Source organism: Apiotrichum porosum (genome assembly GCF_003942205.1).
Source record: "Apiotrichum porosum strain DSM 27194 chromosome Unknown scaffold_16, whole genome shotgun sequence".
In the NCBI taxonomy this organism is placed as follows: domain Eukaryota; kingdom Fungi; phylum Basidiomycota; class Tremellomycetes; order Trichosporonales; family Trichosporonaceae; genus Apiotrichum; species Apiotrichum porosum.
Genome location: NW_021167123.1, coordinates 160,718 through 176,053, shown reverse-complemented (window position 1 = coordinate 176,053; position 15,336 = coordinate 160,718). Strand labels below are relative to the sequence as shown.

Here is a 15,336-nt window from a genome sequence, read left to right as displayed (position 1 = left end):
TTCTCTGGCTAGTACACGGAAGGCAGCTCAAACAACAGAGTACAGAGTGCTGGTTTCAAGTTTTGTGGACTGCAGATACCTCGTTTTGACATGATGATGGGACGTATATGGGGGTACAACTACTACAACGGGAAGCCAGTGTAGGCGAGCGCGAGGTCGGTCTCGGCCGAGGGAGTGGAGACGATGCGCTGGAGACGAGCAATCTGGAGCTTGTCCTCGAAGGGGGTGGCATTGGGGTCGGTGTGGAGGAGGTTGGTCATGTCGTACGAGAAGCGCTCGGCCTGCCAGACACGCTGGAGGCAGGTCTCCGAGTACGCCCTAAGCAGGTCGTCGCTGCCAGTCTGGACCTTGTGCTTGAGGGCACGGGCGACGGTCACGACGTCGCCGACAGCGAGGTTGAGGCCCTTGGCGCCAGTTGGGGGCACAATGTGTGCGGCGTCGCCGGCGAGGAAGAGGCTGCCGTAGGCCATGGGCTCGTGGACAAACGAGCGCATGGGGGTGACGCTCTTCTGGGTGATGGGACCACGCTGGACCTTCCAGCCGTCGGTGGTCTCACAGCGCTTCTCGAGCTCGTCCCAGATCTGCTCGTCCGACCAGTCCTTGGCGTCGGTGCCGGCGGGGACCTGGAGGTAGTAGCGCGAGACGGTGGGCGAACGCATGGAGAGAAGGGCAAAGCCGCGGGGGTGACGGGCGTAGATGAGCTCGTCGTTGGAAGGGGGAACGTCGGCAAGGATACCGAGCCACGAGAAGGGGTAGGTGCGCTCGTAGTCCTGGCAGAGCTCCTTGGGGATGGCCTCGCGACCGACACCCCAGTAGCCGTCGCAGGCGACAACGTAGTCGGCGTGGATTGTGCCGGTCGAGCCGTCCTTGCGCTCAAAGCGGATCGAGGGGTTGGGGGTGTTGGCGCCGTCGACACCGAGAGCCTTGGTCTCAAAGAGGAGGGGGCCGCCCTCCTTGAGCTGCAGGGAGATAAGGTCCTTGCAGACCTCAGTCTGGGCGTAGATCATAACCGAGCGGCCGCCAGTGAGGGTGGGGAAGTGGAGGGGGTAACGCTTCTTGTTGAAGAGGAACTCGACGCCGTCGTGAACAAGGCCCTCCTTGTCCATACGCTCGTGGGCGCCAGCCTCGCGAAGGACGTCGACGGTGCCCTGCTCGAGGATACCGGCACGCTGGCGCTGCTCGACGTACTCGCGGTCCTTGGCCTCAATGACGACGCTCTCAATGCCGGCGCGCAGCAGGAGGCGTGCGAGGAGGAGACCGGCAGGGCCGGCGCCGATAATGCCCACAGTGGTCTTGATGTCGTTGCTCGAAGTGCTCATGGTGGTGGTGTTGGGGGTGCAGTTGGTAGCGAAGACGAAGCTGTGGCAATGAGCACACTGCCCACGAGCTCGCATACATAAGTAACTAGGCCCGGCCTGCCCTCATGTGACGCATGTTCCAATGCATCAGGAATGTGCTGCTGCGGCCCCGGATCTTGTACGCCGGCCCCACGGTATCCGCGGCGGAGCATGATGCGTCAGCCAGCGACGACCCCCGCAAGCCCTTTTGTATCTGCCGGCGGCTGCTGAGCCCACACTAACGGAAGTCCGGTCCTCCGAGCTCTCGCCTCTCCAGGTCGGATGCGCCGCCCGCGGCTCAGTTCGGTCATCAGCGCATACGACGAACAGCATTTAACAGACGTATGAGCAAAACGTGGCACAGGAGACAATAGAGTTGCGTGGAATGCATAGGCCCAGGCAGTGGTGTCAATAACTTGTGTCACGGAAGCCTTCACGCACCGCGAAGCTTCACGGTGGTACGGTGATCCTGTGAGTCGCCGGCGATGTAAGTCGCCTCACAGCTCGGCTTTTTTCCGGCAGCCGCGGCCAAGCTGCAAGGCTGGCTCCTGATCTCCTAAACCCCATCTTCTGCTCGCTCCGTCCAGTCGACGCAGTCCCAATAACAACAAATGTCACTGTCCGCTGCCCAGCTTCGGCCAGGAGCCGCGTGATACTGCGGCACGTGAGTACGTGAGACCGTTCAAATGTCGGAAGTAAAAGACGTAGTTCATAGCACGACCAACGCCCAGTTGCCGCGGCGAGCGGCAATCCACGTCAACATGGCATACTTTTCCGACGCGTCCGGCCTCAACATCTTCCTTGTTGAGGACAAGTCGCAGGCGCATCCCTTGGCACCCAAGCGGGGATACTGACAATACTACTTGCTCATCGACAAAAGTGGCCATTGTGGCCCGGGCAGCCGCGTCTATTCCGTTGTTACCCCGGAACTCGTAGCGGATTTTCCTCGGAAGTCGGGGATGACAGCGCCTCACCTCCCGCGCATCTACACTCATCCATCCACCACATCACTGTGTTCGTTTGCGGAGGCCGCTCTCACTTTCTCTACTCATATCCGCGGTCACCGCACCTCTCATCCGCCCCCTACCAGCCGCGTACTCTGGCGTCTTCCCCGGCGAACCGTCGCCTTGTGACGCGCACGCAGCCGGCTCCGAAAAGGGATGGGAGAGGGCACAGATCTGTCAACAACATCCGCGGTACCCGTCGATAGAAGTTTGACTCTCCCACTCCACCGGCCACATGTGTCACTCGCATGGGTTTGAGCCGGGAGATATGCTGTAAAGCACCTTCAATATGACATGCTGTTTCATGTGCTACGTTTTGGGTTTTCTAGTCAGGAGAAGAGGGACAAGAGCCATGTCGGAATCAATCAACATCAAAGCCTGGTTATATCAGTCGGTAGATAGTTTGACTCTTACTCCCATTGTGTTAAGATATCAAAATGTCATGGGTTCGAGCCCCATACTAGGCTTCTCGTCGTCTTCCAGTTCATCAGGACTGGCAGGTTGACTGCTTTTTGGGTTGCGTTGAGTCGGGGATCGGGGAAGACAACCTGAAGAGGGATGCCGAGTCAGAGGCTCCGACCCTTGAGCATGCTCCTCCGCCCTGATGGCCTGATGCCTTGCTTATCCGGCTACATCCCCTCGTTTGGCAGCAGCATACCTCTTTCACGAAGAAGTCTGTCTACATGGCAGCAGTCGACAGCAGCTAGATAGCGCATACATGTTCCTCATCGTACACAAACTCTTCTCCATTTCGGCTTCTGCCACCATTGTGGCGCTAGTGTCCACCAAGCGAGATCTGGTGATACTCAGTCCCCCTAATGGTCTCAGCAATCACCAGCTGACACGAAGTACCCAATAAAGGTGTAGGTACATACATATGCCCGACGCGAACGACGGGTCCACATGAGGCCACGCCCAAGGATCCCCGACCCGCACAGGAATGTCGGGTCATCGAAACCTGTGAGACCCCAGTTTCGCCTAGGTCTCATAGATGATTGGGGCATTGGATGTCTGTCCGGTTGACGACAGGAGCAAGGTCCCTACCGGGGGCATACTGGAAGCCTGTGTGTCAGCTGTCTTTCCCTATCCTGTTCTGAATGGCAAGGAGGGTGCCGTTTGTAAGAATGACATTGTCATCATCGTCGGCAGCGATGAATACATTGTTTGTTTCCTCATGACACGGAAAGCGCGTCTGGGGGCCAGTCACTCTCGCCCTATGGTCCACCATTACCGATTAAGGTGGGGTCGAGGAAGCACCTGTTCCAGTGTCGCAGTGCTCGCCTGGAATTGAGTGGACTAAATGGACTGAGTAGACGGTGTCATCAGGGGGCGTCGGAGTTGGAGAATGGCGCCTTGACGTAGCGGACTGGTGTGTTATCTGACGGCCTTCGATGTCATCGACGGCAAATCAAGGACAGGGAAGACACTCAAAATCGTACTTTCACTCCGTGTCGTGTGCTGCTCGGATCCCATTCAACTGCCTATCCACAGGCCGTCAACGAAATGTAAATGACCTAAAATATACGCAATTTCCGACATGTCCTCTGTCCGCACACAGCCGCATTGGAAGCCAAAATCAGCTTTTCTGAGTAGCCCCTTGTGCAGGACAAGGGTACAGGTGCGACGGACGATGCATTGAGAAGAAATGAGTGAAAGGAGAATCGGGTTATAAATGTGTGAGCCGCAAAACTTTCAAGGGCCTGGTTATATCAGTCGGTAGATAGTTTGACTCTTATTATTTAAGACATCAAAATGTCATGGGTTCGAGCCCCATACTAGGCTTCCTTTTTGGCTATTGCTTGTCCTATGCAGTGTGGCAAGGTAGGAAGACGTGTGCAGATGTCGAGGAAGGTTGTTGCTGATCGGCGAGATGAGGATGGATCGGTGGCAGATTGCCGATCATCCGCGAATTTGCCGTGTCACACACGGCCCGAGTGCCGCGGCTGATCTTGCTGTCTGCAGAGTGAGATTGAAAACAGAGTATGTGCGCCAGCGCAACAGCATGTGTCCCGTCTTCGACATCTCTGGCACGCTTGGGCCATCGTATTCCTCTGTCCAGGCTTGTTGCCAACGTCCAATGGCCATGCAATGCACAGCGCACAGTGCCACTGAAAGTGGCCCGTCGGAACCGACGGAACCAAAAAGGTTCAGGGAGCCACACGCGATTTTCTCCACCTGGATTCGTCTCCATCTTTGCTCCAGCGACGACAAAAGACTGTTCTGCATCCTTTGAAAGCATGCAGAGGAGCAGAACAGCAAAAGGAATGCCTCCTCTGAGACTCGAACTCAGGTTTCGGGATAACACTGCCATTGCAGCTCATATATTAGTGAATATGAGACCCGCTTCCTAACCACCTAGAAGAAGGAAGCATCGATGTTCACTCGTTTGTGTGTGCCCTAATAAAGCGACAGGCCCCATTTTCGCGCCCAACGCCGAGACTGAGACGTGAGCCCGCTGAGGAGGCTGTCCGGTCGAGGGTCTGCTGCAGTGATACTGCACAAATATACAGCGATCAGTGTGGCAAGCGTCTTATGCAACACCTTGGCATACGCTACGCTCCAGCAGAGGCGAATCGGGCAGATGCGAAACTGTGCCTCACACCGACTCTCTACAATCTCTACGTTGCAAGCTGTGGACCAGTATTGTAGCCTCGCTTTGTTGCTAATTAGGCGTATCAGCTGTATGTACTGCCCAGAAGTCAATGGTTTGATCAATGGGCTAGCAATCCATGATATCATGATGGAGAGTGGGGACGATCATGGATTGCTAGCCCCATTTAGTCCAAGAGCTACCGCGTCCTCTTTCAGACTACGCAATCTATATCAGCACCTCGCATCGAGCTCGGTTTTACAGGCATCGCCCACAACGCTGTGGATCTGTGGTGCACTCGATCGAGACGGCGCTGGCCCCCGCGGTGCCTCTCGGGGCCAGCGGGGATCGTGGGAGCCGGTCATGATTTTGCCGAGTACGCTCGTGGGGGGCATCAACCCAACGCACATGTCCGGGACCAACGGGCACGTACTTACCCGGATGACACTGTAGCAGTCAAAGTCAATGTGATGTGTCCACTGCCCATCTTATCGTCTTGACATTACTCTCGTTTGACCAACTGTTGTCTCTGTGAGTCGTCTCCTGCAACACAGTTGCCCACTATGTACCCAGCTGACATGGCTGCAAGATAGCCTTCTGTCCGCTTGTGTAGAGAACCCGCTTTGCCTTTTGGTCACCCGCCGTTCCGGAAGTGCTCGGGCGCCCCACTCCCACCGTGCACGCCTATCTGTGCTCTCGTAGTCGCGCAAAGACCTTGCTCCGCCTAGTTTCCGCATTGGTGTGTCTTAAACGCGGTTTAGACCCATTGAATGCGCTCGTCCGATTCGCCCGACATTCCAGTTGTTGCAGCAGACTCGGCTCGTCATTGCGTGCTTGTATCGTCGTCGTCCCGAGCTGCTCCCCCAGCCGCCCCGCACGCCATTGCCGCTGTTGCCGGGAGTAATTCGTCGTTTTGGACGAGCCCTTCGCCCTTGAGTCCGCCCGCCCCGTGTGCCACGACGCACAAACCCCATTTCATGTCTGTTAACACCATCAGACGTCTCTCCACAACCGTCTCTCACTTGACAAGACGAAAAATGGCTTCCGAGTACAGCACCCGCGTCGTTGGCGCCGCCAACACCCTCGAGCACCGTGTCTTCATCGAGAAGGACGGCAAGGTCATCTCGCCCTTCCAGTAAGTTTCCATCCTCCATTGTCTTATCCCGAAAAAGGCCCACCAAACCAAACGTGTGTTTGGTTTTAATACGTGCCGCCTGTATACATAGACAGATGGTATCGACACGCACAGCGGCAGGTGCCAGGTACCCAGTGCGGGCCACCCACGCATGAGGGCTGGGGCAAGCAGCTGGCTCGCTACCGAGCTCGCCGTCGTCCATTACAGTTTGCTCCACGTCGCCCGGGGTCCGTTCGCCGGGCGCGCCGGCGACGCGCTTCACGCTAGGCAGCTGTGTCTGCGACAGCTTGGTGGCCCCGTCGCGCTGGGATCTGTGTGACGTGGCTCCTACTTGTTTGCCGATCCGACTCCACTGTCACCCGTGAATGGCTGTTAACCTCGATCAGCGACCTCCCCCTCTACGCCGATGAGTCGCAGACCATCCTCAACATGATCGTTGAGGTTCCCCGCTGGACCAACGCCAAGATGGAGATCTCCAAGGAGGAGGCCTTCAACCCCATCCTCCAGGGTGCGTTTTAGCAAAACAGGGTGCCCCGGTCATGTACTGACTTTTTGCCAGACACCAAGAAGGGCAAGCTCCGTTACGTTCGTAACTGCTTCCCCCACCACGGCTACATCTGGAACTACGGTGCCTTCCCCCAGACCTGGGAGGACCCCAACTCGAAGCACCCCGAGACCGGCTGCAACGGTGACAACGACCCCCTCGACGTCTGCGAGATCGGCGAGGCTATCGGCTACGTCGGCCAGATCAAGCAGGTCAAGGTCCTCGGCATCATGGTGCGTTGTGTCGAATCCGAGAAGAACAAGTGCTGATTCCCCCAGGCCATGATTGACGACGGCGAGACCGACTGGAAGGTCCTTGTCATCGACGTCAACGACCCCCTTGCCTCGAAGGTCAACGACATTGAGGACGTGAGTTTAAGATTCGAGGACGCCTGCGCCCTCTCCGTCATGTGTGGAGGGACGACGGAAGCAAAAGTGGCACCAACTGTGGCACGTGTGGCCCCAAGTGGCACCCACACATCAGCCCGTCGACCTGCCAATTCTTTCTTTTTCTGTCCACACACTCGCGCGCCTTGACCACAAACTGTAGTACTGACGCCGAATAGGTTGAGCGCCACCTCCCCGGCCTTGTCCGTGCCACCAACGAGTGTAAGTCGAATTTTTCATTCTTTTTCCGGATTTTTTTTCCTCCGACATCTACAACACCTTATCTACTCAATCTCAAGAGCCTTGAGAACAACACTGACAAACAGGGTTCCGTATCTACAAGATCCCTGACGGTAAGCCTGAGAACGTGTTCGCCTTCTCTGGTGAGGCCAAGCCCAAGAAGTACGCCGTGGAGATCCTTCACGAGTGCCACGAGGCCTGGAAGAAGCTCATCGCTGGCGAGTCGCCCGCTGGTGACATTGCCCTCAAGAACACCACCCTCACCGGCGCCAAGAACTTTGTTGCCGCCGCCGAGGCTGCTGCCCAGGTCCCCGCTGCCAACGTCCAGCCCGCTGCCCCCATCGACCCCTCGATCTCGAAGTCGTTCTTCATCTCGTCGGCCACCGCCTAAGCGCGCGTTTGTCGCTCAAACGATATGTAGTGGAAGTACTTGGAGAATGCAAGATGATGCAGATAAAGAAGCGCAGTTCACGGCGCATCTTGTGGTGTTCATGCCACATGGTGCTGGTACGACTTGGCTGCAATGTTTACGACGTGACTGCAATGCTGAACGGTGACAGACGGGACATGACCAGTGCTGGGGGACTGCCACACGCACCTCTGTGCCAAGGTGCCACTAATGCCAGTCCACCCGTCATCCCCCCCACCCCCCCCCCCCCCCCCACCCCCCCCCACACACACACACCCACCCTCCATCGTTCACCGCATTGTTTGGCTGGGCAGGTATATGTATACGCGTGTGTACGAAACGTGTCGCGGCAGTTGCGTTGATGTTGCTAAGCCGGATGTGCACACATCGGCAGAGCGTTCCTTGGACCTCGGCGGGACCAAAGGTGTTTTGTAACCATGACATTGTCATCGTATCCGGGTGGCAAAACGACGCGGTCTGATGACATATAACAGGCCGGTCGCGAGGAAAACGCCTGCCGTCTCCCAATATCACAATATACCTGATCTGTAAACGGGTTCACAGTCATCCCCCGTGTACCACACCCAACGCACCAACCATGCCCGTGAATTCCTCCGCCACATTCGAAGTACGGCGCCCTGGTCTCGGTCTCCCGCTCGACTACTACTTGTCCAATGGTCCACTGGATGACCCGGAAGGGGACGTGTTCCCATCAGCCCTAGTGGACGAGAATACCCACTGGCGCGCCAACACCATTACGACCCGCGAGCGTGGCATGCTCTGGTTCATAAACCTGGTGACTGAGAAGCCCAACTGGACTACAGACGTCTTTGACGACGCTGTCGTTGCCAGGTGGAGGGCGGAGCTGGATAGGAAGGTGAGCGACGTGGTCGCGCGGGAGGAAGAGGGCGAGGAGCAGCTGTACCGGGTGCTGCGAGAGAGACGGCTGGCTCAGATTGAACGGAGGCGTGTCCGTCGGGAGGCACGACGGGCTGCGCGGGAAGCTGTCCTCGCAGAACAGGGCCCAGCCGCCGTACAGGCAGAAGCGGCCATCAGAGGGAACAGGAGGCGTGCTAGAATGCCCTCCTTGGACGAGTCGGATGGGACCCCCGAAGAGGACAGCGATACTGGACCGACAGTCAAGTCGACTACAAAAGTGGACCCATTGCGCCGCGGGTTTAGCAACGAAATGTTCGACTATTGCATCGCAGAGTTGCGCGATAAGGCCACCATTCATGACAAGCACGGCATCGTATCAGTGTTTGATGGTGCTGGCGCCGTGTTCAAGACCGACGGCATTCCCCCCACTCTCCGCAAGGCGCTGCAGTCTGCAAGCGAACGACTCGAAGCGTCACCTGACACCCAAGATTTCCGGGAGGGCTTTGGCGGTGCCCGTGTGCGTGACCTCATCGACCCTAGCCTTTGGCCATTGGTGTACGGTAGGACTCGCGTCCTAAGGGACCGCGATCTCACTCGTGAGACTTGCCTGGAGGCCTTTGGCAGCGGCGAGACGATCCCCCCTGCTCCCCACCCTCATGGTCCCAGGCAGGCTTCCGGCGGAGAGGAACATGATACCAGCTTTTCTTCCCTTGGAGAGGCTGCCGCCACCGAGGAGACGCCTGACGAAGCCCGGCACGCGAACACGAGGCTACTTTCCTACAAGTTTCAGTGGCTTCCGTGCGAAGTCGAGGTGGACCACGAGGGTGCACACATTACAAGCTACATCAATAACCTCCATCCGGTGCAGCACTCCGAGCTGTACACAGCGGTTGAAGGAGTCCTCACAAAGACTCTGCCACTGCTGGACGCGGTGTACGATCGTGTCATGACGTGGGATACCACGTGGTCTGATGAACTGTGGCCTCTCGATCGATGGGGACATGGGCGTGAGATCGACGAGATGTCCAGCGACCCTCGGTGGCAAACCCGCATCGTTTACGAGGAGCAATCGCGCCTCTGCTTGACGCCCGGCGAATGCAGCCTCAACGACCGGGGCATCTGTGGGTGGCACTACACCCCCGAGAACAAGCGGTTGGACGAGAGGATGACAAATACCTCGGACAGCGAAGAAATGGAGAAGATCTCGGCAATACATTATACAGCTTGGCAGCGATACGAGGAGCAGTGGGAGACAACACACCCGTGGAAGACGCTGGAGCCGCGTGAGTACCAGTACCTTGGTCACCGGGATTACAGACTGGCCGGCCCCTGGTTCAACGGCAAACGACATCTTCAGGTCATCGTCAAGATGGTCACCATCACCCTCTCTCCCGACAGTCCTTCGTACCCTGGCGGACAGTGGCATGTCGAGGGAACTCTGAACGAGCGCATCTGTGCAAGTTCCCTTTATTACTACGACATGGACAACATCACTGAGACTCGTCTCGCGTTCCGCACCGTCGCCAACGGCGAGCGCATTCCGGACCATTTTGGCTGCCGACCGGGCAACGGGTTTGGCGTCTATGGGTTTGACATTCCAGCATCTCACATGGGACCGATTGTTCAAGACCTCGGCAGCATACAGGCCAGAGAGGGCCGACTCATCGCCTTCCCCAACGCGTACCAGCACCGCATCGAGCCGTTCCAACTCGCCGACAACAGCCGCCCAGGACACCGCAAGATCCTCGCCATCTTCCTAGTGGACCCCGCGACCCCTATCGTCTCCACTGCCAACGTTCCACCTCAACAGCGCCATTGGGGCTCCTTGCATCACCTGGACACGAGTCTCCCTCCAGAGCTCCGCGATGTTATTTATGACGATCTCGGAGCCCCGTTCGACAGGCGTGAGGCATTCAAGCTGCGCCGGCAGCTCATGGAGGAGCGCGATAACCTGTGTCAAACGTCGGCCAACATCAACCGCCGTCGTAAACCTCCTCGTATGCTGGCTGGCCATTCTGACTGATGGTCTGTGATTTCGGACGATTAAAGTGGTGGTTTTGTGCGCCAAGGAACAAAGAGAACTTTGTAGCACCAGAATTGCCGCTAAGCCTATCCAGTACGCCAGTGCACAGCCTAACAACTGTTGCTTGATAGAGTTTGGTTGACATAAGCATGTGACGGTATAGCTGACGGTGCTAATGGTGTCCCCATGTCGGCGCTTTAAAACAATAGACAGCCTCGGCTGCAAACAAAAGAGGGTGAAACGAGCTAGACGGATGCGGCGGGTGATCGAGCGCGAGTGACTGGACTCTACTCAACCAGCACAATGCACACATTCAGCGGTTATAAGTCACAACGAACATCTGTGAACATCTCTCACCCCTCTCTCAATCAACCGTCTTTTCATCGCCACCCATCCCCCCTCCGAGTTGACAAACAACCATGGGCACCAGGGGTCTCCTCGGCTTTCTCATCAATGGCGAGCGCTACGGCTCGTACAACCACTGGGACAGCTACCCCGAAGGGCTGGGAGCTGAAATCGTCAAGTTCATCCTCTCGCTAGATGAGGAGCAGATTAAAACCATGGCTGAACGTGTCGAAGCCCTCGAGTGGTAAGTGAACGTATGAACGCGCCTAATGGTATCGTGCTGAAGCGCAACACAGGGTCAGCGTCAAGGACTACGGCGAGTACAACCTCCAGATGACCGAACCCCTCCCTCTCATCCTGGCGGGCACCGTTACAAGCATGCCTGACAAAAGCGACTTTATCCACGACTGGCTCTGTTGCGAGTGGGCATACTACATTGTGCGTCATGGACCTTGTTAGAAGTGCTGACCTGAGGAGGACTTCAAACAAAGGGTCATGGAGGTCTGGTCGGGTGCCCGCCAAGTCGGCGAGATCATCAGGTTTGCCGACATGTCGCCAGGCTGTATCGCGGGGTGGGTAGACGCTTTGAACGAATGCAGATCGCAAGCGGCGGCGCTCAACCGTGCGATGCCCGCCACCGACAGCGACAAGGAGACAACTACGGATGCTCAGTCGCAGAGTACGGCCAATGGAACCAACAAGCATGACGACTCTGAGGCCGACACGGAGGGCGACAAAGCTCCCAAGAACACCAAGGACGCAGAGGATCCCAAGGCCAACGAGGTGGTCATTCCCGACCAGAAGTTGTCTCGCACTGAGGTTGGTTGAGGGGACTTCGGCGACAACAGCTGACATGCAGGCTGCTCACCAGCGGGACCTGCAAGCGATCGCTGCCGCCACTGGTGGGATTGGGATTAGCGTTGTGGGGCCCGACGCCTTCGACAGGCTGATCTTGGCCATGGGCAATGCCTCGCGCGCGACGTAGCTACAAATCGCACACATCCTTGTGGTCGCTTGTTCAGAATTAGGAAGAGAAAGTGTAGTAGGCCGCTTTGGAGACTGTCTGCCGCATATGTACACAATGTCATGAGTGTCATGCGGACGGTGACCCCCGTGTCCACATGTTCATCCCGTAAAAGCGAGCCATACAGTACAACAACGCCACTGGCACGGCAGACAGGGCGTGGACGCGATCCCGTGTGTCTTTTTACCTCCTCACACCAGACTTTGCGGTGGCCAACACATCACGTACACCCTCCACCGTCGCATCCAGACACGCATCCTTGGGTGTATACGCCAGTCCCAGCATCCTGCGGGCTTTTGTAGTTTCGAATGTTGCCGCTGTAGCCTCAAGTTGTGCCCGGAACACCGGGTCAGGGTTGCCAGGTGTAAGCCTGGGATCGTGAAGGACGCGCTGGACCGCCTGTAATCAAGCGTTAGCAAGACGAACCAGCACAGTTCAGACGGGGTGCGCACCAATGCAAAGTCATTCCCGAACACGGGTCCCGCCTGGAGGAGAATCCGTTCCCCACCAGCTGCGGGGGTCTTGAGTGCCGCGACTGCAGCTAGACCAACTGTATTGTCAGAAACATCCCTGCAGAGTGCCGTGTAGCTCACCGTCATACGAATCAACATAGGGATAGAACGGCTCGGACAGCGCGGCGGTCCCCATGGGCCTTGTCATCCAGGGTATGAGCGCAGACGACGACGCCGTGACTTGACCGTAGGTAGTGGAGAACTCGGTCGGCGGGCCAAGTACCTGCTAGGTCAGCCACTGTGATCAGCCTGGAAAGGTGAAGACTCACATATGCCACGAGCAGCGCCACGCCGTCAAAGTGCGGTTGCCGCTTTGCGAAGAAGGCCCATAGTGCGCGTTCCGAGACCACCTTCGAGGCGTGGTATTTCAACGGTGGCGGTGCAGACGCGCCCAGTTCTTTCACTTGCTCAACGACGGCGTCATTCCACTCTGATAGCGTCAGTTTTAGGCAACGTTGGGATATTTCAAGCTTACCGTCTTCAGCGTGTGGGTGACGGGTGGGTCCGCTTTGGGCGGTCGAGAGAGCCGCCGCGGAGCTGGTGGTCAGCACGTAGGTAGGAACAGAGACACCGGATGTATACACACCCCATTTGCACTATGCGCCGTACAGTCGGACACAAAGCGAGTGAGTTTAGTAGTGACTGTATTCCCACAATGGCGGGGACGATGACGAGGCCCGGGTCGCCCTTGTTGTTGATGTCTGGTTTGGAGGAGGCGTGGACCACCCCAACGACCCCGAGGACAGCAGCGTCATATGCGCCTGGCTGTGGTCGCGGTCAGCTTCGTCAGAACGACCAAGCAGATCCACAATAGCTACATCCACCACCACACCTCCAACACTCACCCTGGCCATTTCACCGACAACAACAAACTCGTCGGCGCCGAGTGACTTTACATATTCGCCCTTTTCGTAGGACCGTACCGCTGCACGAACACGAAACCCGGCTCTTGCGAGAGCTATAACTGCTTGTCTGGGGACATGAGCACGACGTGTAAACCGCCAAATGCTGATGCGCACGTGCCAACAAAACCGGACGCGCCGGTTACGAGGACGAGGCTTCCTGGCGGGACTGAGGGCATTCAGAAGGCCGAGCTGTGTGGAAGGTGCTTGCAGAGGTGGCGAGAGAGAGAGAGATATAGATAGAGATGGTAATAAGTGATGAGCCGGATCACCTGTTCACACGACAGAGGGCTGTTGTGGTCTTTGGGGGCGGTGGTGGAGGCAAGTGCGTCATAGTGAACGTGATGCCAAGAGCGAGACTACCTGTGAAACAATGCATAGTCGGATCTGACAACATCCGTGAGTAGCCGACATCCGAGATGGTGGAGGTAAATGCTTACATAAGCGAGAGAATGCACTGCACTGGAATATTGATCCCGCTGGCTTTCCCACGGTGCTTGCCACCACCGCCTGCCGCCGAGTCGCAGTGACGTGCGTGTTGCCGCCCAGTGCGCCAGTCGCGTTCAGTCTACTTGCTGTTATTGTCATCTTCTAGCAAACCCCATCGTCACCCACCACACGCCGCCGCCGCAATGTCGTTCTTCGGCTTCACGTCGGCCCCCGTCGACGTAGACATCCGTCTCACAGGCGAAGAGGAGCGCAAGCAAGTAGAGGTCAAGGGCGAAGCCGACCGTAAAGAGATGTGTCCCGTCTACTATGATGGCGAGAGTGTAGAGGGTCAGGTGAGCTACTGGCAGGCTGCTCGCATTGAGATGCCCAACACAACAAGGACATGGTTGACGTTCAGGTTCTTGTGCGCGTCAAGGATGGAAAGAAGTTTCAGCACGACGGCATCCGTATCGAGCTCGTCGGATCGATAGGTGCGTCCCAACCTTGGCTCCTCGAGTCACCGCCGTCCGACGATCCTCAAAGCTGACATTGTGCCTTCCCTCCATGAACCTCGTCGTACCCGAATACATTCTTATCACTGCAGAGCTCTTCTACGACCGCGGAAACCACTACGAATTCGTGTCGCTGAGCCAGGAGCTGGCCGGACCCGGCGAGATGCGACAGGCGCAGACGTATGACTTTACGTTCAAGAACGTCGAGAAGCAGTACGAGAGTTACTCGGGTATCAACGTAAAGCTGCGGTGAGTGACGACAGCTTCTATGCCATCGTGGCTCGAGCTGCTGCTGACGTTTATTACAGATACTACATTCGCGTGACGCTCATGAGGCGCATGGGCGAGGTGACAAAGGAGCGAGAGTTCTGGGTACACTCGTACCGCATGCCGCCTGACAGCAACACGAGCATCAAGATGGAGGTCGGTATCGAGGACTGCTTGCACATTGAGTTTGAGTACAATAAGGCAAAGTGAGTTGGTTCTGAGCTGCTTGAAGAACAGTCCAACTGACAAACGCGCCAAAGGTACCACCTCAAGGACGTTATCGTGGGCAAGATCTACTTCCTCTTGGTGCGCATCAAGATCAAGCACATGGAACTGTCGATTATCCGCCGGGAAACGACCGGAGCCGCACCCAACCTGTACAACGAGAGTGAGACCATCACCAAATTCGAGATCATGGACGGCGCACCCGTCCGCGGAGAGACCATCCCCATCCGTCTCTTCCTGGGAGGGTTCGAGCTCATCCCGACGTTCCGCGACGTCAACAAGAAGTTTTCGACCCGATACTACCTCAACCTCGTGTTGATAGATGAGGAGAACCGCCGTTACTTCAAGCAGCAGGAAATCACCGTGTACCGTATTCCGTGAGTACATCTTCCGCGCACGACAATGCGAATGTAGCTGACGAATGACAGCGAGAACTAGGCTTTATTACCCTTTTGATGCATCCAGGTTGTTTATTCAGCTTGGCGCCGCACGGTGGCTCCCCCCTAATCCTGCGATTCCTGTGCTCCTGCAGACAGCCACACTGGGGAAGACCCCTGCGGTGGCTGTGTTCTT

General features: G+C 57.0%; 6 protein-coding genes and 3 non-coding genes across 9 annotated transcripts; 6 read left to right on the top strand and 3 right to left on the bottom strand.

Moving 5' to 3' along the window:
* Nucleotides 1-122: 122 nt before the first annotated feature.
* EHS24_003374 (uncharacterized protein) lies at nt 123-1,319 on the bottom strand (the record flags this gene model as incomplete). Its single annotated transcript, XM_028619059.1, has 1 exon — nt 123-1,319. One exon carries the CDS (start codon nt 1,317-1,319, stop codon nt 123-125), a length of 1,197 nt encoding a protein of 398 aa, XP_028472555.1.
* Nucleotides 1,320-2,717: 1,398 nt separating this feature from the next.
* On the top strand, nt 2,718-2,808 carry EHS24_003373. The gene has a single exon. It is a non-coding gene; the product is annotated as a tRNA-Lys (tRNA).
* A 1,231-nt stretch (nt 2,809-4,039) lies between these two features.
* Nucleotides 4,040-4,123, top strand: EHS24_003372. Its single transcript has one exon. It is a non-coding gene; the product is annotated as a tRNA-Lys (tRNA).
* Nucleotides 4,124-4,606: 483 nt separating this feature from the next.
* EHS24_003371 lies at nt 4,607-4,711 on the bottom strand. Its single transcript has one exon. It is a non-coding gene; the product is annotated as a tRNA-Met (tRNA).
* Nucleotides 4,712-5,968: 1,257 nt separating this feature from the next.
* On the top strand, nt 5,969-7,627 carry IPP1 (Inorganic pyrophosphatase; the record flags this gene model as incomplete). The annotated part of the gene is made up of 6 exons (XM_028619058.1): nt 5,969-6,066; nt 6,453-6,574; nt 6,626-6,843; nt 6,889-6,978; nt 7,176-7,218; nt 7,323-7,627. 6 exons carry the CDS (start codon nt 5,969-5,971, stop codon nt 7,625-7,627), a joined length of 876 nt encoding a protein of 291 aa, XP_028472554.1.
* Nucleotides 7,628-8,243: 616 nt separating this feature from the next.
* Nucleotides 8,244-10,547, top strand: EHS24_003369 (uncharacterized protein; the record flags this gene model as incomplete). The annotated part of the gene is made up of 1 exon (XM_028619057.1): nt 8,244-10,547. One exon carries the CDS (start codon nt 8,244-8,246, stop codon nt 10,545-10,547), a length of 2,304 nt encoding a protein of 767 aa, XP_028472553.1.
* Nucleotides 10,548-10,966: 419 nt separating this feature from the next.
* On the top strand, nt 10,967-11,877 carry EHS24_003368 (uncharacterized protein; the record flags this gene model as incomplete). Its single annotated transcript, XM_028619056.1, has 4 exons — nt 10,967-11,136; nt 11,189-11,330; nt 11,367-11,711; nt 11,752-11,877. 4 exons carry the CDS (start codon nt 10,967-10,969, stop codon nt 11,875-11,877), a joined length of 783 nt encoding a protein of 260 aa, XP_028472552.1.
* A 222-nt stretch (nt 11,878-12,099) lies between these two features.
* Nucleotides 12,100-13,282, bottom strand: GRE2_3 (methylglyoxal reductase (NADPH-dependent) gre2; the record flags this gene model as incomplete). Its single annotated transcript, XM_028619055.1, has 8 exons — nt 12,100-12,315; nt 12,369-12,457; nt 12,510-12,651; nt 12,698-12,858; nt 12,904-12,965; nt 13,011-13,024; nt 13,083-13,193; nt 13,274-13,282. The coding sequence occupies 8 exons, from the start codon at nt 13,280-13,282 to the stop codon at nt 12,100-12,102; spliced, it is 804 nt and encodes a 267-aa protein (XP_028472551.1).
* Nucleotides 13,283-13,962: 680 nt separating this feature from the next.
* On the top strand, nt 13,963-15,201 carry VPS26B (Vacuolar protein sorting-associated protein 26B; the record flags this gene model as incomplete). Its single annotated transcript, XM_028619054.1, has 6 exons — nt 13,963-14,112; nt 14,178-14,250; nt 14,364-14,520; nt 14,580-14,744; nt 14,799-15,140; nt 15,192-15,201. 6 exons carry the CDS (start codon nt 13,963-13,965, stop codon nt 15,199-15,201), a joined length of 897 nt encoding a protein of 298 aa, XP_028472550.1.
* Between the last annotated feature and the right edge of the window lie 135 nt (nt 15,202-15,336).